General features: G+C 41.6%; 2 protein-coding genes across 3 annotated transcripts; one reads left to right on the top strand and one right to left on the bottom strand.

Moving 5' to 3' along the window:
• Positions 1-56: 56 nt before the first annotated feature.
• On the top strand, positions 57-2,833 carry hsbp1b (heat shock factor binding protein 1b). 2 transcript variants are annotated; one of them, XM_080474704.1, is made up of 5 exons: positions 57-85; positions 164-244; positions 1,069-1,135; positions 1,356-1,482; positions 1,597-2,833. In XM_080474704.1, the coding sequence occupies exons 2-4, from the start codon at positions 200-202 to the stop codon at positions 1,475-1,477; spliced, it is 234 nt and encodes a 77-aa protein (XP_080330830.1). In that variant the 5' UTR covers positions 57-85; positions 164-199; the 3' UTR covers positions 1,478-1,482; positions 1,597-2,833. The 2 variants fall into 2 exon arrangements, with proteins under 2 accessions (XP_080330830.1, XP_080330829.1); XM_080474703.1 differs by having other exon boundaries at positions 76-244.
• Positions 2,452-24,565, bottom strand: LOC308116471 (DNA topoisomerase 1; the record flags this gene model as incomplete). Its single annotated transcript, XM_080474702.1, has 14 exons — positions 2,452-2,554; positions 3,746-3,895; positions 4,458-4,558; positions 4,701-4,828; positions 5,457-5,571; positions 8,984-9,052; positions 12,917-13,102; positions 13,557-13,700; positions 17,223-17,367; positions 18,432-18,619; positions 18,754-18,876; positions 21,639-21,760; positions 24,119-24,234; positions 24,438-24,565. The coding sequence occupies 14 exons, from the start codon at positions 24,563-24,565 to the stop codon at positions 2,452-2,454; spliced, it is 1,818 nt and encodes a 605-aa protein (XP_080330828.1).
• Between the last annotated feature and the right edge of the window lie 729 nt (positions 24,566-25,294).

Here is a 25,294-nt window from a genome sequence, read left to right as displayed (position 1 = left end):
CAAAACTCCATTTCCCAGACACTGAGCGGCTCCTTCTCGCGTGTTCTCGCGAGACTTCCCGTGTTGTGGAACAGCTGACTGCGCGGTGGGTGGTGCCATTAAACTGCTTATTTGGAACAGCGTGTTACCGAAACTATTCGAGGGTTAACCTTTGATATTTCAGTTCTGTTTAGGCAGCGATAATCATTTACGCCCCAGCATGGCCGAGACGGATCCCAAGTCGGTGCAGGACCTCACCAACGTTGTAAGTCGTGACGGCGCTTCAAGCTAGCATTTGGCTGCATTAGCTCGGTGGCTAAAAATGCTAACGATGGCGGAGCTAATGTTTGCGGCCACTGGGCGAGCAAAGTTTTGTCGGAGTGAAGTGGACCTGCAGCTTCCCCGTGATGTTCGTTTTATGCGCGGTGGAGCAGGATTTACAGGTTGCCGAGGTGTTTGAGTTCCAAACACTTTGTTTAGCCTCGCCGCGTTATGTAATGGTCAGTCGGTCGTGTAGATACAATAGAATGACATCGCCAAATCACAAGCAAACAAACCACATTCTTTCACATTGACCGCATGTTTATTCGTATGTGGATCTTAGTCTATCCTCAGTTTTTTCTCATTTAGAGTTTCACTCTTTGAACTTGCGTAACTCGCTGTGCAGATGTTGTTTGAAGAAACCTTGTTACACTGCAGTGAAGTTTCTGAGTGTTGCCATGGAGATGAAGGTGGAACGAGGCATCACGAGCACAAACCTTCAATGTTTATTCTCTTGTGTGCCCTTTAGTTTCCATAGTTTTGAATGCATCTCAACACACTGCCTTGAAGGAGGAGAAATGACTCTATGGCACATGAGGGTTGCATCCTCAGAGACATCCCTTTAAAAGCCACAGCATTTCACATTAGTGGGGATTACAGTCACAGCTAAACACTGTGCTTGGAAATGTGACTCAGAGGCAAGATTTAAAACACTTTGAGGACTAGATGTGGTTTTCTGGCAGTGTTGCCATTTCACGACTAAAGATAAGGTTTAGTAAAAGGCTTTTGTTAATGCACGTATCGCTTCTTTTGTCATCGTCTCTACAGGTCCAGACACTGCTGCAGCAGATGCAGGACAAGTTCCAGACCATGTCGGACCAGATTATTGGAAGGAATATCCTTACAACTGTATAAAATACCAACAGTTCTTTCCTGATTATAAAGTCAATCGTTGGTCGATTTTGTGGATAGTTCAATGAAGGCTTTTTTTTTTTTTTTTACCCTTTTCAGCTTTCTCTGTCAAAGTAATGACTTTCACACTGAATGGGGGGGGGGGGGGGGGAGACTAACACTTTGTGAGCTCTGATAATTATTTACCTTAATGAGATCTTCACTCGATGAGATGAGCACACGGATTGATGATTTGGAGAAAAACATTGCAGACCTGATGACCCAAGCTGGTGTCGAGGAGATTGAAGCGCCGCCAGAGAAGGCTAAAGAGGGTCAAGGATCATAATGACGGTAAGAAATCCATCTCGAAACGACCGTCCAGCGACTTCTATTCAGATTTCTTCACAGTGCTGAATGTTTTCTGAATCGACTCACTATAAGTTTTCTCCCTTCTTTGTACCACAGGTTTCTAACCCAGGTGTGAAGTCAGTCCCTCATTCAGGAGCAGCAGACTTTTCCATTCTGAAAAAAATGACTTCTTTTGATTTGGTGTGTCGTCGTGTGAAATACTTTTATACATATTGAATATTGTGAAATGGTTACAGTAATGTAAATGACTTGAAAAGTTGAGCGTTCTTTGTGAGCTAGACTAGTGTGATGTGCAGGAATGCAGCTTGTGGAGTCGATGCACCAACCGGGAAGTTAATTTTTGCTGCTGTCGTACACACGTTTCACAGAAATTAAACCCCCGATGAGGACACTCTCGCTCTGGCCAACTGGCCGGAGGAACCCCGCGGTGTTTGACAAACGGCACTGTCACTAACAAGGTGTGCGATGCATTCCAATTCTGATTTCCTTCTATTAAAGATATTTAATACTGCTGTTTGGCCAGGTGCTGAGTAAATTTTTTTAAATATACAATTAACTCTGCGGTGCTCAGTGTTTCTCTGCGTTTATTTTTTCAAGCCAGACTTTTTTTTCAATGCAGATTATTTGGAACGTCTCAATGTTGCATGCTGTTTTCTTTGTCTCGGCTGTTTATAGTGTATTGAAACTGCGTTAGTTAAAGGTTTGCTAAGACGCATGACGGTCCAAGAGTGTGAAATATTTGTACAAAAGTAAAACTTTAACCAGATGAAACCAGATTTGCAAATTTCATAGAACCTTTATTTGGATGAATGCAAACAAAGACAGCATATAAATTGAGTGCCAAAAGTAACTAAAATTAATTGCAACAAACTAAACAACATGACAACGGTATGCATCACACAGCCTTTAGAAATCGGTATTGTCGTGTGAAAAAGTAAGTGAATTGTCGAGTTAGAACACGAAGTCTGCCTCCGTCATGTCGATGGCCCAGGCGAACTTATCCCGTTGAGACTTATTGTAGATTTTTTCCACAGCCACCTCCATGTTCTTACACCTGAATAAAAAGGAGGGCATTTCATTCACTTCACTCGCACGTCTTCAACATCCGGTCACTTACAGAGATGTAGAGATTTATAGCGACATGAGACCATAACCAGCTAGATACATATTTTTAACCCCTTGTGTTCTGTATTATTGACACTGACTGTCTACTAGCGTATCTTGAAAGTGTCAATAGAGTTATGCAAACATTTCTGATATATCTGTGATAAAATGATCTTTAAAAAAAAAAGTAACTGTATAAAGGGTGTTTTGTCTTTTGTTCTTATTCTGTACATTTTATACATTTCATTTCTTGTGGGCCCGATGAGTTAGGTTGTTAGACTTTCTGATCAAATTTGAACAGATCATCGTGGTTAAAATGGATTCACATCAGAATACAGCTCAAGTAAGAAATCTAAATGTTAAACACTTTACACTTCATACGTAGAAATCAGAAAATGGTCTGGCACGTATAAACTAAGGTTAATTGATTATTTCTGTTCTGAAACTTCAGAACTTATCTGATCACTCCCAGTTGTAAATAGAAGACATGTATGATATCAATTCCAGACAAGTTATTTGTACTGTAGTTTCAGAGCAGAAGCTACATTTTAAGATAAAACAAGTTTAATCATGATCACTATTACAATATTCTGTGTGTACATGTACATACCACACACCACTATCATCATAAAAAGCTTCAAGATTCAATGTAAATCAACTTTAAAATCAATTTTCACTTGAGTGCCTTTCAGAACCAATACATTTGTACTTTTAATTGGGTTAAGAAGTATCTGTGCTTCTACTTGAACATATTTCAGTATATTTGATAGTTGGTGTGTTTCCCTGAAGCATCAAGTTGGTTTGAAGTGGCTGTCAAACACCAAGGAAATTGGAAGGAAAAGATTTTTAAAACACATTTCTCAAGTGTGGAGGACACAACAAAACATTGAGACACGAGCTGATATCTCGATGACGCTGCTGGTTGCTATCAAACTAGCCTCAAAGCCGTGTTGTCAGGGTGAGAAGGTTTCATTATAATTGGCTTTATGTTGACATTTCAGTCATTTTCCATAATAGTTTTATGAAAATATTGACTATTTCCTCACGTACGCTCTGCACCACAACAAAGAAAACATTTTAATGTTATTATGACACTATTTTAACACCCCTGGTTTGAAGTCTCATGTTAGTGTCTACTCACCAGGCCACGCTGATGCGTGGGTCCAAGTAGTTGAGTTTGGAGGTACCCAGGGCGATCTGTTTGTTCTCCTCTCTGTCGGTGGCCTGAACCTCCATCTTCAGCAGCTGCTCTTTACAGCGAGTCACTGCAGCCTCCTTCCGCTCCACCAGCCTGACCGGCCAACACAGAAGGTTCAGGCGGGAGAATCGTTACCAAGAGATACCGAGAGACAGTGGTGAAAGAAATCCTAAAGCGTGCTGAACATGAATGGAGCAAGTGCCAATCACTACACCGCAGGCCACTTTCTACAAAGTTTTCCTGAAATACAGGCTTTTATGTGCCACACGGGCGTTTCAGTCGTCTGTCAAAATATCCCATCAGAATAAACTCCAGTCATGGATTAAATGCCACGTCCACACAGGCGCGGTGATCCATATGTTGATGCCTCGCCGCACTCTTACTGACAGTATTCTAGGTACACGGGCAAAATGTTAATTACTTATAGAGCTCACTTCCAAATTACCAGCATGGCATCCGCACGACGGAAAGAAGTTAAATAGCTGCTATGTTCTGGAGTTGGCAGTTACCGTCATTCATAGGCAATTAAATCTGTAGGGGATCTTTCTTTAAGAGAGGTCTGCAGTTCGAGCTGAAATAAAAGGCGTGCAATTTCTAATTTCGGATTTGAAATAGTATTTTTATGTCGACTCTGGTGTGCATTATTGTGACTTACGTGTGCACCTTTTCCTCAGGGTTTCTTTTGCTCTTGGCCTCCTTCTTGGCCTCTTTCAGCTCCTTCTTGGCGATGGAAAGCTGATCCTTCCGAGCATCGATCTGGGTGGGCCACACAAAGACACCCGTTCTCTAACACTGTACATGTCAAAATGGCACAAACCGATCTGTACTATCCAGATTTTAACCGATTCAGGCACTGTATGGTCGTTCTGTCCACTGCACTGGAGCCAGTTTCCTTTACCTTGGCCTGAAGGTTAGCCATAGACTGTTCAAAGGTCTTTGGCGGCGCCCGCTGGTGGTTACAGAGAACAGCAACTGCTCTGTTTGCCCTGTTGTAGGACAGCAGCTTCTCCACCTCGTTATCGGACTCTTCGAAGGGTGACAGAATAAAAATGAACAAACAAGTAAATCCAACTGAGAACAAATAAGCAGAAATTGCACAGACGTATTTTAAAGATAAATGTCCTTCGTGTCATCACGTGCCCTCACCACACACAATTACATTTTTCCCAATTTCCTTCAATTTGTTGTGATCCCTTATCAGTTTCCCAGTAACTTTAGTCTGGACTTCACACAACACACTGCAGCCACATGTCTGGCCACATATTGGCTCTCAGTGGTAATCCAGAAATAAGGAGTGTGACACTTCTATCTCTGAATGAGAAACGGTGGCAGGTGCAGCCAATGGGACGCTGATAAGAGCGAGGCAGAGATGCTCGATGCCGGGCACAGTGATAATGTACTCCTGCCACAGCCGAAAAAAGCTGACTGACGTCAGGCTATCTTGGATCATGCGAGCTAAAAATAAATAAAAAAAGTCTCAGGAGTGGCAGTCTTCCCTCACAGGAGTCCGCGACACGAGCAGCTGGAATGATAATGAGCTGCAGGTTTTAAGAGCCTCTGGTAGCTGTCCAGCCTTTAAGATGCCCGTGGATGGCATATGGCGTTGTAAATGAAGTGGGGCTGTTTTATAGTGCAGTGGCAGAGTCCAACTTACTGTTGGTGAGCTCTTTGAGCTGCTGCTGCAGGGTGATGGAGGCGTTATATGTCCTGAAGACCTTTGCAGTCAGACCGGGCATCAGAGAACTCAGGTGTTTGTTGAGACGGCCAGTCTGCAGTCAGAAAGAGCACACTGCCATAAAGAACAAACACACACATACTGCCTACCACTAGATGGCACTGTGGCACTGAGCCACTGCAGCGCTGAAAGCTTCTGCTCTCAATATAATAGTCATCTATTAGAAATGAGATTAAAATAGATCACAATAGCATTTCTCCTCTGACATTTCTGTAGGGATTTTAACAAGTTAGTCAGGTAGCCACCAGCTCATGTCAAATAACAGCAGTTTCGACAAAAAGGCACACATGCCCTGTGAAAGTACAGCAAACACACCTGCTGCATACGTACTGGCATCAGGTGCAAACCTGTGAACTTGGAACGACCGGCAACATATGTACTTTTAAATATAGACGAAAGCCCACAGCTGTGAAAAGCAGACACGTGCCCACGGAGGAGCTCTCGACACTGACAGAAGAAGAAATGATTGTGATGCAGACTACAATAATGATGTAGCTGGTTTAATCAGAGCGGGGTCAGGACCCGGCGGTCTGGAGCCACAGGCCTGCATCTGTGTGTGTGTGTGTGTGTGTGTGTGTGTGTGTGCGTGTGCGTGTGCGTGTGCGTGTGCGTGTGCGTGTGCGTGCGCGTCACTGCAGGGGCCTATAAGAAACAGAATAATGGAGTGTTTTCATGCATACTATACTGTATGTGTGTTTTCCAGGAGCTGGAAAGGACACAGGTATGCATATTTGCAAATAGGCGCTGTTGTGCTGTGCATTACCTGCTAATGAGCTACAGAGCTTTGCCCTTGCAATGCTAATGAAGGACTCGGCAAGTGTAATAGCCTGACACCCCCCAGCTCACTTAGCATGGTTTAGTGAGTGTGAGTGTGAGTGTGAGTGTGTGTGTGTGTGTGTGTGTGTGTGTGTGTGTGTGTGTGTGTGTGTGTGTGTGTGTGTGTGTGCGTGTGTGTGTGTCATCCATCGTAACTCCTTACCACACTATGCCATTACCACAATTCCAAAGCCCAACAAAGTATGTGTTGGGTGCACGTTGCACTCGGTGCTACAGGGAGGTGATAGAAACTGAAGCCGGAGACAAACCATGATTGTGGCTATTCTAAATTTGATGATCTGTATTTTGGTTTTTCCACAGTTTGTTCCGACAATCAGTTCCCTAAGAATGTCATGGATGCTGGAAGGAAAATGAGAGCATGGAGAGAAAAAAAAAAATAGCAATAAAAAACTGCTTTCAATTCATAAGATGTGGTTAAAGAAAATGCAATGAGGCTGCATCGTCTGTGTGCGTCACATCTTGCAATATTACTTGGATGAGCAACGTTTCTCCCTCTTCAGGTTAATGCGATAAGATTTCTCCAACTTTCGGCCACCTGATAAGAGTCTCTTAAAAAAAAACAAAAAACGAGCATTGGCCAATACTCCTTATCAGATAGTTCAATATCTACCAGTAAGTAGTTTTATGGCATTAATACCATTGTTGATCTTCTGAACGTCCTCTTTCACATGCTCTGCCGTACGAAACCAGCAAAACCAATCAGTGTGTCGCTCAGTTTTAAATGATGTTGTACGTTGTCGATAAGGCGTTGCCTGAAATATGTCGAGCATTGCAATGCAAAGAAAAACCTTTAACAGTGTCATGGTGGCTTTATGTGGAGTGATTAAAGCCCCTTTACATGAGGGGTTTGATGAGCTAATCATACACATCACAGTCGTCGTGTGTTGTGGATATCTGTGTACTGATAAATCTGCATTGCAAACTGGACTACAAGAGCCTTCTCAGCTCAAACTCGTGGCATAACGTGATGCGTTCGGTTGGTTAAACACGGCTATTGTCAAAGCATCATTATGAATCATTCAATTGTGATTCGAGTGCCTACCTACTATGAACTACAATATCATTTATTTCCCTTAAAACGGGTATTAAGTGAAATGTCAGTAATCATTAGCTCAGTCTGTGTCTAGCTACAGATCAGCATCAAGGATATTTTAGAAAGGCATCAACACTTCCACTCAGAATCTCACCTGTAGGAAACAGAACATAAGAACATGCTGAACAATAGAAATCAGCATTTGGACAATTAACAGGGAGCACAACAGTCAAGTTCATTTGGGTTCACATTGTAGATGTTCATGTTTGTTATGAGGTCATTACCAGGATGCTTCAGTTAAATTTTTTTCCTCATTTTAGCCTGAAGCTTTTGTCTTTTTTCCAGCTCTTGAAGAATCTGGCCACACCAGGCCAGATAAGGAGACGAACAAACACGATGTTTCCACTTATTTTCCATCTTCGTCCTCCCCCTCAGGTCAGCTGCCTGGCTGTCGCTTCTCCCCTTTGCCTTATCCCTCCCTCTTTCCCCACCCCCTGCCTTTTTTTCCAAGTCCTCGTCGGCCTCCTTCGTCTTAACCGCCGCTCACCCGGACCAGCTGTCACTTTCCCACTGCTCCATCTCCTTCTCGGCGCCCCTCCTCCGCCCGCTTTCTCGGTGTCCTGGCCTTTCTGGGTGTCAATCAGGTCTGCCCTCAGCAGCCATTACCATTCCACCTCCAACACACACTGACATTTCCTGACACACGGGAGGGCAGAGAGCAGGGGCACCACGCTCGCTCCCTTCAATTGCTCCGTCTCTTCGCCGCGCGCTCGCATCCCCGCCGTGGGTTGTGTTTTCTTATTTCCTAAGTGTCAGTCTTAATATACCGACACGTGGCTGGCCCTCTAATCTTCCATGTGCTTGGTTATCAGGATTGTCTCTCCTTTCAGTCTCTAAGAGACAACTAATGCAGTTTCATAAGGACTGAGCGCAGCCACACGATCTCCTATGGCGGACTAACCGTACGTACAGCTGCTGCCTGCAGCGAGAGGAAGAGTCGGAGAGGAGGCCAGATTTTCCCCCTGTGTGGAAATTCATACGCCCAGCATGTTCACTCTCAAATTTTACTCAGTTCAGTTTTGTTTTTTTTATCTGCCGGAGTCCACCCCCTCTCTTTTGAAACTCCTTTTCTGCTTTCAGTCCTCCCGCTTCCAATATTCCCCCCCCCTCTTCTCCTCACCTCTCGTTTCCTCACTTTACTCCTTTCATCTCGCCACACCAATGGCTCATCCTCATTCAATCTCATCTCTTGCACCTTACAATTTAGTCCCCGGCTTTTCCTTTACTGCAGCTTTCAGTCCCCAGAAAATACAGAGAGTAAAAAAAAAAAAAAGTAATTCTATTTTGCTTTCACCATCTTGTTTAAAATTTCCGTCTCTCGCCTTTTTTTATTTTTTTTTTTACACCAAGTTAGCAATTATTCAAAACACTTGTGAGCAGTATTCACCAAGACTCGGGCTTCTTTAACCAATCCACTGCTTTTGGCTCAAAATGTCAGGTTTGACAACTTAACATCCGGAGCAATTACAATCAAATCACCGCACAAGTAAAAGGAGGAGATAAAGGAGACACTTACATTAAGGCGGTCAAAGAGTTCGTCACCCGTTTCCTTGTTCTCCATGAAAAGTTTGAGATTTTTAAAGACCTGAAACGGAGAAGCAGACAGATTGAAGGACTTTAATATACTGCAGATGTGAAAACTTAACGTTTAGCAATCTGATCCAATTCACCATAACCAAAGCTTACTTACTCAATCTAATAACCAGAAAAATTGATCTACAGATTAAGCCTGCTTGAGGACTTTGAGGATATTTTGGCTTCAAAAATAAAGCTGAATTCAAGATATTCAACAGCAGTAAGCCAGATCTGATGGCTCTTTCTTGAAAGTCAATCTAAAATAAGTTCCGGGACCCAAACTATAAGAAAGTAAATACAAATTTGGAAAAATTACACAGACAGTGATAGTGGCGATATATACTCAAGATGATATTAGATTTAGAAATAGTGTGTTGATTTGTAATGACTGAGTGCATCTGGCCTTTGCAATCTTTGGATGAAATGGTTGAGGATGCATCACACCACAGTGATTCACAAACGGCGGGTGGCAAAGTCTTTCACCAAAATCCCACCCGCTTTGACAGGGACAGTGACGCAGTTTTACGAAAACGGTTTGCCCAAATGTTAAAAAGTCAAAGCACACCAATCCCAAATTTTCTGCACATTTCGATGCGCCTTTTGTGTACGCGCTCCCATTTCCGATAAAATCCCTCCGCTTTGCAGAAACGGTTTCTCGAATCGTTAACTGAAGGTATAGCACATTTCAATGTGCTTTTTCAATACGTGCTGCCAACGGTGCCGGACTCTTTATGCGCCGAGAATCCGTCGGAAGAAAAAGATTATTATTTAATTTGATGTTGGATGACTGGCAGGGATCACTGTTCTTATCGCATCAAACCTATATGCAGCCACACTTTCCTTTAAGCGTTTGCTGTGATCATATTTTGAAAAATCCAATCATATATTACATGACGAGGGAATCCAGCAATATATATTGCAAAGTGTTCTATCTACAGCCCTGCTTTAAACATGCTTCATTTTGAGGAATGTGCAGTTCAAGACTTTTCATTTGTTCAACTCAGATTATCGCAGGAGCAGTAAAACAGGAACAATTACGCCTGACATGCTGGGGTCCACAGAAGCTTCTATCCTCCAAATAAACAGCAAAAAGAGATTTGAGGCGACAATCAATAGCTGCAGATGTGTTGCCTTTTGGCACACATGCTGATTTGTGAGTCCTTCTTGCTCACCTTGGAAAAATACAGAAGATAATATTGAAAGTAAATGCCAAATTTTGGCTAAAAATGTAAATCAGAGTCTGTGAAAAAGTCTCCAAGCAGCAGAGACACCAAAGGTGGCACAAGTAATTGGTTTTCCTAATGTGCTGGAGTAGTTTTGAGTCTAAAAAGCAAATAATCATTTAGAAATTAATGCCCAGCGGGCAGACTGGAGTAAGCACAATCCGGCTTGTGCCTTGATGAAGCTGTTCAGTTCTCCAACTTGTGAATCAATTAACAAGTACAAAGTAAAAATACACTGTGGCACCTGTCAGTGCATTTAGTTGGAAATCAGCCAGCTGTTCACACTTTTACAGAGGTAGTGATTATTGTTTGTTAACCAATAAATAATTTAAAATGCAAGTAGGTTTTCATAGGTGTGTGTGAAGGCAAAGAAATCTCAAAATATAATCCCATTCCTCCTCTCCCATCAACGAGAAACAATTTCTTCTTGAACAAATGACGTGTGAGATGCAAGACTGGTGGTCAAACGATGTATTGCAATGCTACACTTTATACTTATTTTGTACTTCTTCACTGCGGCGCTCTGGGTCCTCTGGAGCAAAGCTGCAGCACATACAGTAGTAATCATATGTCGAGTGTGTAATGATTAAGCTGAACAAACAGCTGAAGTAACAGAAACCAATATCTTGGCAAGCCAGAAACCGAAAATGTTGAACCTACCATTTTATTCCAAGTGACATTTAGCAGCAATCTCCCTCATTTGCCAGCGAATTGATGATGCTAAAATATGCGAGGACTAATTAATTCTAGCTAATGTGATGCTTTTGAATGCACTCATTTGAATAATTATATGTTCTGCCAAGAAACAAAACACTTTGGCTGTCAGGTGCTAACATTTCTTTTTCCATCTCTGGTGTAGAAGATAGCATGGGCTGACACAGGGGGAGGGGTGGGAAATTTACATATGCATACATGCACACACACGGTTATGACAGCTGTTTGACAGATTGCAGACAACCAAACACGATTATAAAGAACAACAAGTTTTCCTTTGACTGTGGCACCGGCTAACGTGCTGGCTGCAGCCTGGACCGTCATTTACAGCACGAGATGAACTACTGAGAAGTGTTGCTGGGTGTACGGATGTAGACATTAGTCCAGCCTGTGCAAAACACTTGACATTAAGCAGCTTTTGGAGGAAAAAAAAACAAACAACAACATCACAGCAAAGCCAACGGAAAGTTGCCCACTAACTAAGATTGAACCCTTGTGAATATGTGGCCAGTTGAGTGGCCAAAGAATATGAAGAGTCATTACAACATGGATTACTCCTCGTGCCTGTGTTCTAATAGGGTGCCCAAGAGGCAGAATGGCTTAATATAAACATGGAAAGTAGCCATGAACCTCAGCAACAAGCTATTAAGTTGTACCGTGAACTGTGAAAGGGCTGAAGCACCGGGGAAATCCTGAGTAGGCTTCAACATGCTTCCCGTCATTACAGTTGCTACACTGTGAAAACAACCCTTAAATGGCTTTGAAAGTCTATTTAACTTGTCAAGAGAAGCACATGTGGCTCTGAGTGGTGCTCGGAAAGAAGAAAACAACGGTTACTAAAATCTGGCATTTAGAGGTGATGCTACAGTCTTCTGGAAGACGTCACTGAGCTGCACTGAAGTGTGGTTTTGGAGCTTTTGACACATTCAGGACAATATTCTAGAGCAGGGGTGTTTAGTTCAGGGGCCACAATTTGTCTTTGTTGTGGTGGAGAGCACATGCGATGTGAAAATGTCTATTTTCATGAAACCAAACAATTAATGGTACAAAATGCACCACAAACGAACCTCTCCTATCCCCTTGCATTATGGCATTATTGCATTTGAGGGTAGTTTGATAGCAACGAGGAAGCGGTCTTTCATGGCAGCATCACCGATAGCTCAGCTTGAGTCTCAGTGTGTTAAAAAAAATGATCAAGGTTTTTTCTTTGAAGTTTTTACCGTTTCCTTGGTGGTTTGGCCGGACTGGAGCCTCTTGCAGGCCGGTTTTGGCACGAGCTCCATATGTTTGATGGCCCAGATATAAATGCTACTTTTACTTCTACACGCTTGCTGCATGTGAAGCGCCGTACTACTCCTCAGTCAATAATCACAGCCATCCGGAGCGTTCAAGACAAAGTCTTTTTTTTGCTGGTTTGGCCATAGTACAGTATACTAAACCACAGTGTGATACTTCGATGCATTGACGATCTCAGTGAACTCAGCATGTGTATTAAAAAAAGAAACAGAAAAAAAGAAAAAACACCCTCCAAGCAGAGGGACAGTTCAGCTATTGGAACAGAGACAAATTAAGCCGCTGCACCCACGGGAATCCGATAGGAAGCAGAGTCCTGAGGACAATTCTGAATTCCCTCAGTGAATATCGATATGCAAGCAAGTGACCTCCCCTGTGGGGCCAGAATCCACAGGGGAAAAACTTTTATTCTTATGAGGGAAAAAAATATTGGGTTTGCATCACAGCCAACTTCCACAACACACTGCTGTGTTTTTCTCCTGCCGAGAACAGACTCACTTGCATTGTGTCAACAATCTTACAAAATATGTATGAAACTGCAGCACTTTTTTTTTTTTTTTTTTTTTGAAGACACTTTCTCACGTCTTTAATAATCAACAAATTAGACAATGCTCACATGAATGTGTGTATTTTCCATCCTTTACCTGCTTGATTACTGGGACTTTGTTGTAGTAGCGAATGGAGTCTTTGCCCAAGAAGTCGAATTCCACCACATACTCCTTGTCATCCAGTTGCTTATGCAGCGTGATGTGCTCGATGCGAAGCGAGCAGCAACCCACTGTGTCTGCAGTCTCTCCCTCCTCCTTCTCATTACCAGCTCTCAGTGCCAGCTTTATTTTGGTCAGAAGATACAGAGATTAAAATACACCAAATCCACAAATAAACACTTTCACCACATTCTCATACGTTCCACATAGAAAACCCACAGTACGTCAATCAGGTGGCCATTAAATATACACACACTCGCACAAAGCCCAGTTCAAATTATAAAAGGTATTCGGCATGAGTCACAATCAATCGCATACACCATCTATCATTTCATTCCACACAGACTGAGAAAATTAGCCTGGGGTCACGAGGAGAGACTTCTACATCTAATCCATTTTTCTCTTTGGAGAAAAATAAGTCTTTTATCCAGCTATGTGACAAGAAGAAAAATAAATAAATCAATATGTTCACATATCTTTTTGTACCACAGTAGTGCACAGAGTCCAATCATAACAGTTTATTCCAACTACTGGTGTTTTTCAGGTGGAATTACTTAAGAAAAAGAAAAAAACAGACCTTGTCTATAAAGTAAAGGGCCACCGCTCGCTGTCGTTTCTCCATCTCTTTAGAGTGAAGATCCGTCATGTACTGGTTTCGGATGTCGTCCACGCACGACTTTAGTTTCCGAGCAACCTCGTATTTCTCCCAATCTTTCTCTCCCTGCATTGACGCGATGAAAGAAAGGGAAACGATGGCGGGAGAGATAAATAAAGAGAAAAGTAAATGCAAAACAAAGGACTACTATAGCAGCAACATGATAGCAAAAAGCAATTTTCTCTCTGAGAAGCCTCATATCTATACCTTCAGTATGGTAATCAGGGAATGAACACAAGGTTTTATAATGCAACACAAACATTCAAAACTTTGATCAAATGAAGTGTTTAGCTGCTGGTTATATTTTGCACCCGAGACAATTAAAGCCACCATCAGTCAACACACAGGCATATTGTCATGGAGACTAACAGTGGAATAACTTAACCTTTCCCCATGAAAGACGGAGAGACGGAAGAGGAGTCAGCCAAACGGAGGAGGGGAAAAAAATAACGAGACGTTACAGAAGTTCATTGCCATTTTAATCAGACATGCTTCTCAAATCTACTTTTCTGTAAAGACGAAGCACCTTCAAACTTTCTCACCTATGTTTTTGTGATATAAATTGTTTAGTGAATCTGATGTGTATAGCAAGAGACTGGCGGGAGGGGTATCAATCTGATGTTTAAAAACACCCACAAGCAGCTTGACGACCTCAATTTAGTCAATCGAATGAGATCCAGTACAACAGTCCTGCTTTATATTTTGCCATTACAAAAGTAATTATGCTCAGTTTGAGTTGAGGTCTCTAAAGAGGTCTTAATTATATGTTACTTTTTAATGTTGTGCTTCCTGCCATTGTATTCATGGCACTTCAAGTTTAAGCTTTCTCTAAGGAAGTAATTTAAGGTTGCCTGCCTTACAAAGACTTTAATACCCTTATATTAAATAATGTATGTGATTTAACCTATGCGACACCCTATCATGAGACTCGCCAGTTTAGAGTATTGAATGGAAGAGCATGAACTGATGAATCTCCTTGGATGGATGGAGATAGATATATATATATTAATTTTTTTTGTAAATAGAAACACAAATAACCATTGGGTGATAAAATGATTAATTGCTGCGGTGGAGAAGGGGTAGGAGTAAATAAGCTGAAGCTTCGTCCTACTCCTTTTCGAACATGGTTGTGCATTAGTTATATCATTTTATTATTTGTTGGCTTTGCTTTGCTTCGTTATGTTTATATGTTTTGTGTGTTTTTATTGAATTTTGTTGCTGTTGTTTTGTGTGCCACACGTCCGAAATAAACTTTTCAATCAAGCAATCATGAAGTTTTAAATCGTCTTCCAAGAAGAGTCCAATCGACCTGCTACGAGAAGCCTCTTGCCTGGGCCAATGAGAGTATGCATAGACACAAATTCTGCTCCTGCAAGGTTTCTAATCAGCAGATGCACATGCAAACAGGTGAGCATTCTCGCATTGCAAAATATGTTGCATATCGACCTGAGCAGAGTAAAAAAAAAAAGAAGGAAAAAAAAAAAAAAAGAAAAGGTGTCTGCCCAAGGCTCTGTTCAAACGTTTCCAAGCAGACCAAACCTTTTGAAAACGACTCAAAAAGGTGTTTGGAATTTCTGCTTCTTTTTTTTCCTGCTACGCATGCGCTCCACGGCCGTAGTTAATATTTCTTCTGCACATGTGCAAGTAGCTGGACAAAAACAACAATAGCGGCCTCCAGAGTGTCTTGACTTCCAGTCCATAATCTCCTGGGACTTGACAGTTTTATAGTCGACAGTCACCGGAATAACAATCAAACTTGTCGTCCGTCTATATAAATGTCCTGTGTATGCTCATTGTTAATATTCATAGCGTATTGTTCCCTGCACGTATGCGTGTGAAACTGCAGACTTGCAATCTATCCATATAGTAAATTTAAAATGTCTCAGAAAAGTGCAAGTGTTGTCCACAGGTAAACTGATAAAATGCTTTTAACAGCTTTAAGAGTGGAGTGCCAAATGCACTCCTGAACGTTGAGAAAAAAAGCAAAAAAGAAAAGACTGAAATCAATAAACAGCACAGGAGAATGGCCTTTTTTTAGTTCCCTGCATTCTTCTAAATCTTTAGAAACTGTCAGGTCACAGATTCAAGCATGTTTTGTGCTCTGCTGGTTACTGTAACCATGACCTCCAACCCACAAGATTGACAAGCCGATGCTGATACCAACTCAGATGGCTTCACTCTGCGAAACTGATCAGACTTTGTGCAACTCTTTTCCAAGTCACACCAGTGCCTTAAATGCACTCTCTCACAAATACGCGCTACAAGAGGAAATAAATAAATGATACACGCATTCAAAATCCTTTTGTGACTCAGAGAAATCGAACGACATGTTCGATGCACCCTGAGCCGTGACGTGTTCAAAAGTTGCAGTTAGCTCTATAATCGCCCTGCTTCTCACTTTTGGTGCCAGTTTGAGGAGTTTTGCTCAGGGCGCAAGACAAAAAAGCCTTGAAGGGAAATATGTAAGTGAACCCGCAGGAACTATCTGAATGTAGTCATATATTCAGAGTTTATTGAAATGAGAGCCTATTTTAAAGCTATTAATTAACCAATGCAATCTATTTGAACTAAATACACTAACATTAATGTGATTGTCTCAAGTGAACGCACATTTTAAAACTTTTAGCTTAGGGGGGAAAATCCAAACAGTTTTGTTACCTTAAGAAAATAATGATGAATTACTTTGTAAGAACATTTTAGAAAAGGATAGACGATAGAGTAGGGTAAGTGCCATGACCTATGGCTGCTTTGCTGCCCTTGGGCCACAACGGCTCACAAGCGATGGAAAGAAATCCAATTTCAGAGCGTATGAACGCATCTTCAGAACTGAGGTCTTCAGAACTGAGGTGACAAAGATTTTTGGGGGGCATTTCACTGAAGGTATGATTAAAGTTGGCTGTGTGTTGAGACCGTAGTCAATGTTTAGCTTTGTGAAAATATAGACATTTGTAATTTGTCAGCTAACATTTGTTATGCTTATTTCCCCATTGTGGCCCACTCAACATGAAATTGGACTGTATGTGGCCGCTGAACTAAAAGTCTTGCGTTAATTCTTTTGTGTTGCTATGAGGATAAACATCTCATCCAAAATTAAGAATTTTTACACTAGATACAGACCACACCTACTCCTCTTCAAGGCAGAAACCGGTGTGGATTGTATTGAGGAATGCTTTATTTGTGCTTTTCAGACGGTGGGTGACCGGTCTGCATAAAAAGACAAAAGAAAAAAAAAAGTGAAATGGCATCTGCCATTTTTGTCAGTTATATTGTTGTGGAGTGGCAGGCGGTTGAGTGGAGAGGCTGCTATGGCAACAGCAACACTAACTTAATGGTGCATTCAAGTGCTTGTGGGAAGGTTGTATAAATTTAGCAACTGAAAGAGCAAACTAAAAAAAACTGAAATTCTGTTTGTGTGAAGGTGCCGCACTAAACAGAGGCAGCACCTGTCCATCTTATAACTGAAGGAACGGAAAAGCTTTTTGTGGATGAAAATAAAAAAAAAAATAAAAAGTTGAAAGACCTAATCATCCTGAAATTGACGGCAGTTTTAGACAACTTGTTCCAGCTGCAGCCCGCAGGACCAATTACCTTGAGTTTGGAGTTGGCGTTGAGCATGATATACTTAATGGAGCCCTGAATGTTTTCTGTCCAGCTGACCAGCCAAGTCACAGAGTTGTCGTGTCGAACTTCCTTCCACCGATGGCCAGCAGGCGGCGCAGGGACGCGGGATTCTCTGACAGGGAGAAGGGAAGTTATGCAAACCAGGTACATGTAATGATGACAAAACAGCATTAGAAGGTGCCCGCTTTTCCATCACAACTTTATTCAAGTAGAGAAACTTTAGATTCAGGCCCCATTTACACGACAGCTTTTCACGTGAAGCGTTTTGTTTTCGCGTTTTCGTTTCAGAAAAGTTTTGCGTGTACGCCACAACATTTTGAAACTCATGTCCGCTTAAATGGAAATAGCATTAAGGCATAAAACCATGTAGTTTTCATGTCGGGCCACTAGTGGGTGCCGTTCACTTCTATAGCGCTTCTCCTCTGCGTAAGCAGTCCCCAATACGCTTTGCATCGTTAATCACATTCACACACCAGTGGAGGCGGCTGCCATAACGATACAGAAAAACAGAACAATACGTTAGAAACATTAAGAATGGGAGCACACAGACATTTGTATGGACAGACGACAAAGTTGGATTGTTATTGCAGGTGACTCAACTATAAAACTACCAAGTCCCAGAAGTCATTACACTCTGGAGGCAAACATTGTTGTTATTGTCCATCGACACACACGTGCAGATGAGATATTTACTACGGTTGTGGTGCGCAGGAGCAGCGTTTCTCCAGTTTCTCCCCGCATGGGGACGAAGCGTTTTCAAAAAGTTCCACAAAAACGCTTTCACTTGAACGTTGTGTAAAACGGGCCTTAATGCACATCGGCTGCAAAACACTAGACCGTCTTCCGATTTCAATTTCGTTAAATGTGGCCTCCAGCTCACGGCCATTTAAATCCTGCAACTTAAAACATTAAATTTTCACGAGGTTTAAAACAATCCCATGATGCAGAAATCTTAACTTACTTTCTATTGAGAACAAAGCATAGCATTGCAGCAGTGAGGCACCCCACTGAGGCATTGCTGAGCTTATTTGATATTATTTGCAAACAATCCTTGTTTACATCAGTAGGGACTCCACTGTCCTCTTAAAAACTAAAAGGCCACAGCAAGAGATCTGCTTTGAGTTGCTCCAATGATAAACACCCCTTTGCCACAATATCACAATCTCAAACTCTCACTTGCCACAGTTGATGATGATATCCTCGGGCTGGATCCTTTTCTTCAGCATGCCCTGTTTGGGATGCTCGCCTCTGCCTCTGAAAAGCCCCGGCGGCTCGATCTTAAAGTTGCCGATGCGTTCTTTGTGGTGGTCCAGCAGACAGTATCCATATTCATCCACTATCTTCTGGTTGGCCTCTTTCAAAGCCTACCACAGACATTGCAAAAATCAATCAACTGCTATCTTGGATTTAAACAAAAGCGCACTCTCGTTCTCATTCGGAAAAAAGAAAGAAAAAGAAAAGGTTGGCGCAACAGAGTATGAAAACAAAGTAACGTTACCAGTTTCTCCTCTTTAGTCATGTTTTTCCTCTCCTCCACCTTGGCTTTATGCATGGCGTGTAATTCTCCGAAGTCACACTTGTCAAGATCTTTAATGAGTGACCGTTCTTCATGAGTCATTTCCTAAACAGACAGAGTGCGTTACAGCGTAATCCAATCTCAAAATCGGCTACAGAATAAATTATGGGTAAATTGAGTCTTTCTTTAAAGAAAAACTAAATTGCTTTTGAAAACCTGCGGCAAGCATATAGTTGTCATTGTGGGACTTCTCATGGGACCACGTTAAAAGTAAAGACAATAAAATTTAAAGTTGCCTTCGGAGGCGTTTCTGCCATTTCTGTGTAAACGTACTCCGTTTTCAAAACGTTGCCGTGTTAGACGCAAAACTTTTCAGAAACGAAAAAGCAATAATCATGCGTTTTCACTTAAAACGTTGTGTAAACAGGGTCTAAGAAAAAAGGTAGACGGTCTTACTGCATAAAGCTCTGTATGGCTGTAAAAGAGGAAGTGGTCTTGAGCCAACAAACACGGGAATCTGAAAAACTATCGTTTTGGGGTCACTTCATTTTCAGCTGCTTTTCTATTGGTTGTGAGCAGCTGGAGCTCAGAGCAGACGCCACCATTTGTGCGGCTCAAGCTGTGGTCACGTGATCGTGATGTCAGAGATCCACAAACTTGTTTCAAGCACAAACACTGACCAGAGAGGAAGTAAAGAAGCAGCACGGCTCATTGATTGGTCCAAACTGGAACCCGGAAGTCCCGCCGCTTTAGCGCGTGGCTAATGGGTAGCCACAAACAACCGCGATATACAGTCTTAAGACCAGAAATCAATAAGCACCTTTTTCACTACTTCTTCCTTTTTACTTCTTCCTCGCTACTCCACGTCTGTGCAAGAGCCATTTTCAAGGAGAAAAATGTTTCAGGACTCCCGCCTTCTTTTCAGCGTCTTTTTCAGATTCATGTTTGTGGTGCCTTCACATTAAAAGCAGCTTTTAGATTGGCCTTGTGCAGTTTGAAAGGAAAGAAAACAAAACTCTGAAGGACAACATTTTAGAGATTCATCTGACCATATGGATTTTTTTATTTTAATATATTTTTTAAATTGTACTCTTGAGCAAGCGATGAATGATGCTTTTCAGGTTGGGATTTGAATCCTTTATCCATCACTCATAGCAACGTCTGTGCTCCTCGAAACGAGCCTCAAAAAGAACAAAAATGGTTACGCAGCTGACAAACAAAGGAGCATCCATCCTGAACAAACATATTGGGAATGAAGAAATTAATACTCATCCTTCAAGCTTTTTATGGCAGTACTGATATAGCCTTGTCTTGTCATTCATGGTCATAAGATAACAGATACATCTCACCATTAACACACACACTTTCCTTTCTAGAAACACTGACAGTACGGATGCGCATTCGGTCTACGTGTCTAAGCATGAATGACACCCGACAGTGGGCGGCCACCGAGGGCAGTGGAGCGAGGAGAGTTTTTTTCCGGCTATAATAAAACAGTTAATTGGATTTGTTCGTATGCAGGGGAGCTAGTTGTCTGGATTAGCATATCAATGCCTTCACATAAATCGTATTTTCAAGTGCATTGAGCACTAAGCAGCGCAAAATTAATTCTGCATGATATGCCTCCGGGCTTGGCACGGTGTTTTCCCCATGCGGAGGACACCCTGACAGACACCAGCATCCACCTCTCTCACTCACACACACACACACACACACGCTATTTACTACGTACACATATTCCAACACAGAGATGGAACACAGATTACCGATTTGGAATTACTTGTAAGAAAAACAGCTTTCAGAGTTATTGATTGAAGGGGAGAGTGCGAGTGGCTATCTGCTCTGGCTTTGTCAGGATACACCCGGGACAAGGCGTGTCGCGCCGCATTATGTAACAATGGTGCAATATGGAATAATGTAATACATTTTCAACTCGATATGCAATCACGCCACTAGAGTAACAACACCGCACTTTGTAATGATCTGCCACATTTTGAAATCAAATTCTTGAATGCATTATGTAATAAACTTTGCCACATTTTGTAATAACTTGTTACATATTGCAACAGTTATTACATAATGCGGGTGTGTAAAGCCGCATTATGTACTAATGGTGCAACATGTAATACATTTTCAACTCATTATGCAATAATGCCACATTTTGTAATCTGCTGCATTTTTTTTAATAAACATTGCATTTTGTAATAACTTGTTACATATCGCAACAGTTGTGGGTGCTCTCCTTTTTTTTAAGAAATTTTAAGAATTTGGTACATCACGTAATAAATTGATGTCTGAATTAGAAAAGCATCGTACTATCAGAATAACATTAAGCATTCCAGCTTCATTAGGATTTGTTAAAAAAAAACACAAAAAAATAAACTAATAGGATGTTTTATTGCTCAAGCCTAAATCAAATGTAACTGTATTCATTGTAATGGAGAATGTGTTCACAAGCTGGAAACAAAGCTACGCCAATTAATTATTACTGACACAAAAATTATGGGTGCACTGAAATTTTGCAAGACAAACACATGCAACCTGCATCATGTTATGTCAGTATTATATATGCTACAAACCATAAAACCACATAAAATATTTATTCCATTACATATTGAACTATTATTACATAATTCGACTCTGCACACCTGCATTTTATAATAACGTTGCAATTTGTAACAAGTTATTACATAATGAGTTGAACATTTAATACACTATTAGATATTGCACCGTTATTACATAACGCGGCGCTACAGGGCGCCCTTCTGCTGCAAGCTGGACGCTCTAAACGCGGGGGGTGAAAAACATAAGGGCGATGCCCCAGAACCAGCCCCACATGAATCTTGCGTGATGCGTTTACGCTGTACCTTCCTCCAGTCCGTGAAGAAATTGTCCCGGAACACCGTCTTAGTGGTGTATTCATGGTCCAACATTTGTGCGAAGAACAGTGCCACCTCCTCCGTGGCTGGGCTCAGCTTCACCTTCTTACCTACACACACACACGCACACGCACACACACAAAAGCATTCGCATCATAAGTTTTTAGAAGTGTATCTTGGTTAGATACACTTGTTGGTCAAAACATATCTAGACTGCAACTACAGCTGAATTTTGAGTAAAAATGTATAACTTTTCTTCTTTTGCAAGTCGATATAATAATGTAAAAGACAATGCATCAACAATTGTACATGCTTATAGACTACACGTCAACAACCTGCTTTTCTTTCCAGATTTTTTCAAAATTGTTATTCTAAAATATTCCCAAACAAAGAAAAATAAAACATACCAAACATCAAGTGGCTTTAATATAATACTGATAGCGTGTGCTGTAACTGATGTAAAAGGTGTCCTGAATTAAAGGTTAAGAGTTTGTAAAGGACATTTCTGTCGTGGCATTTATTCTTTCTCATTAATCTCTGTTTTTCATTCACTTACACATAAAGGTCAGAGGAAGTTCCGAGTTTGCTCACAAACGTCTACTTCGGCGCGGTGTCACACTAATCCATCAATTTATTGAATTGATTTCGGACACAAGGACACAGACCCACATTCCAGCCCACTGCCGGGGGGGGGGGGGGGGGGTTAGCAACAAAAACAAACATGCACAGGAATTAAGGGATCAAACCGAGTCCCTATAGGGCAGCATCACGGCCGGGCTGCTAATCAAAGCAGAAACAATTACAAGCATCAATCAAGTGTTTGAGCCAACACACGTCTGGCATCCGAAAGAAGCCACCTGTGTGTCTGGTGAGTAAAATGACTCAAAAAGGGCTTGTTCGTTTCAACATCTCCGTTTGGCGCTTCTCTGAAGCGTGGTTTCAGTTTCAAAAGGTTAAAGAAATGTACGAGCGCCAGGCATGTTGGAGGTGAGAGCTCTGAACACTCCGAGGTATTTCCTGAAGAACAAACTGCCCTGCTGGTGCTTCAGTACATTGCTAAAGGTAACTACGCTGCTAGAATATGACACCTGCATGTCCCTGCAGTATAAAGAGACACGAGAGTCATAAAGTAAACTGGGTCACAGTCCAGGAATGATGAGCGGGAACACACACTTGACATGGCATTGGTCATATACTCTCTGTTGAGCAACTTTAAACACTTAAATTACAGATTTAAAAAAAATATATATAACATAATTGTGCATATGTGCACAGACACCCCAGCCACAGCAAAGTTAGCCAGCCATGGAGCCACTGGTGGCGTTATTAATTAGTGATGGCTGATATGATCGGTCCCGGGCAACATTTGTCATTTTAGCTGCTGGCAGTGACAGTTTAAGATGTTGGATTGAGGCAAAAATATTTAATATTTTACTCATCGCTGCTCAGAAGACGGCTGCAGCTTTGTCAATTGTAGACTTGGAAGAATGGACACTTTTCAGATTATATGTGAAATGCTGCATAAAAAATCCCAACTGGAAGAATGAGGATGACTGCTAATGTGAACAAAAACCGTACGATTCAAAACACTGATCGTGAGGGCTTGATTGAGGATTGAGATATATAAACAGTCTTTTTTTGTTTTGTTTTGCTGGAGCTGTACTGGCTTGAGTGTGCCAGACAAGTAAAATCGTGCCATAATAACTTTTTAACTCAAACTTTTAAGATGGTCTATGTTGTGCCACTCAGAATATGGGACGAGAATGTCAATATTTACTACCAAAAATGACCATAAACTCAACAGTCATTTTAAACCTTGTAAAATGTCCTACAAGGCTTTTCCTATAGCTGGTGCATTATACAATTTTTTACAAACTCACGCTGACAGCATGGCTTTGAGGCGAGTTTTCAAGCTCCGATGTTGCTGGGGTTCATGGCAGGATCACAGACATCTCAGCTCGGGAGGGCCGGTGTTGTCAATGTTTTTTTTTTTTTTTTTTTTTAAATGTTTACAGATTTGCTTGGTGGCCTCTTGCGGCCAGTTTCGGCCCACGGGCCTTTTGTTTGACACCCCTGGTTTGCGTCGTTGAATTGGCTCATTAGTTATGGCTGCTAAATGTGTTTTTTAGCATGTGGCTCACGTGGGAGCAGAAGTTGTCATTTCATTTAGTTTCTGTCTTTAGAAGAGGCATCTGTGTTAAACTCAAAATTAAGCATTGATTTTAACAAGTCAGGCTGGAATCACATTCAAAAACAAAGACTGGACAATGAAAAGTCAAGTAAACAAACCAGCAAACGTAAAACCTCCTATAGCACATGACATTTATGTTTTTTGTTTTTTCTTTGTTTCTGTGAGAGGCCAACCTTATCTGAAATCACTGTTACACAGAGAAAATATGTAGAGGCAGTACAGAGTAGCGTGTGCAAAGCCTTTACAAATATCTTTTCCACTTTTAGCCTCAACTGACCATTATAGTAGAAGTTAACATTCGTGGGAAGAGGCTGGTACTCAGGAGGAAAGTAAGGTCCATTATGTTCCAAGAACTTCCATTTCACCCCATCTTCATACTTCTCCTCCTCCCACCTGACAAAAAGCACAAGGATGGAAAAAAAAAAAAAAAAGTGTGTTTATGGGAAATTTGCACCTACCCTGTTGCACCATAGTTAGGTGTGTGTGTGTGTGTGTGTGTGTGTGTGTGTGTGTGTGTGTGTGTGTGTGTGTGTGTGTGTGTGTGTGTGTGTGTGTTCTGGGATGAGCACGAGCTAAAAAGAACAGCATTTCTCAACCATCTCCAGCGACTCTGCTCCTCTTCCTCCTTCTTTTTGATCTTCAACAGTTTTGCTTCTGCAATCTCTTCCTTCGTCTTCTTCGGTTTTTTGGACACCGGATGCTCCCCTTCCTCCTTCTTGACCATCTGAGTAAAGGGGGAGGGGAAAAAAAGAAAAACGAAAACTCCTCAAGATGGGGATTCTAAGACACTGGAACTGTGAACACCAGCAAACTACATGTGTCGTTGGTATTTCATTAGGAGACAGACGACTGCAGGGAAACACGTGTTCACCGTATCTGAGCTCTTTGACTTCTTCTTCTGAGGCTGTTGGTCATTCTCTTCATCGCGTCGACGTTTTTTGGGTGATTTCTTTGATCTGGACAATTTCAAAGAAATGACTTAAAAAATGTTAAGGTTTTTAAATGTCAAAAAACTGTGTCTCATACACTTGGACAGACTTACGGAGGTGAATCAGTGGACTGTGAAGAGCCTCCCGAGGGTTCCTCTTTCACTCTTTTCCTCGTCGACCTTTTTGGCTTTTCGGCGAAGTCGTCATCCCGTGGTTCTTCTTTCACCGACCGACTGAAAAGAAAGAGGACGGTGACAGGCCTGTGCTCTTTGTAATCTCACTCACTGACTTCGTTCCGGCTTAAGTAGAAGCCAATTCATTATAGAATTAAAGAAATACCTCGCCCGCGGTCCTAAACTACTTCTTAAAAAAACCTTTCTTGAAATCTAATTTATCCAAGGAAAGCAATGTTTTCAATTTCACTTTCTTTGACCCCAGTGGGAACCGATTTCATTATTGTAAGACCTGAAGAAAATGTTAAATAGTGTTCGGTGTTTTTGTCTTTTCTAATCAGATTTCATTTT

This window comes from Lipophrys pholis, assembly GCF_963383615.2.
Source record: "Lipophrys pholis genome assembly, chromosome: 11".
Taxonomy (NCBI): Eukaryota; Metazoa; Chordata; class Actinopteri; order Blenniiformes; family Blenniidae; genus Lipophrys; species Lipophrys pholis.
Note: the sequence above shows the minus strand (reverse complement) of the source record. Positions and strands in the feature narration are given on the sequence as shown.

Excerpts from the sequence above, each read along its gene's own strand:
- hsbp1b (XM_080474704.1), top strand. The coding sequence starts at position 200 with ATGGCCGAGACGGATCCCAAGTCGGTGCAGGACCTCACCAACGTT. Across the intron at positions 245-1,068 it reads TGCAGGACCTCACCAACGTT|GTCCAGACACTGCTGCAGCA; the intron begins GTAAGTCGTGAC and ends TCGTCTCTACAG. Across the intron at positions 1,136-1,355 it reads GGACCAGATTATTGGAAGGA|TCGATGAGATGAGCACACGG; the intron begins ATATCCTTACAA and ends TGAGATCTTCAC.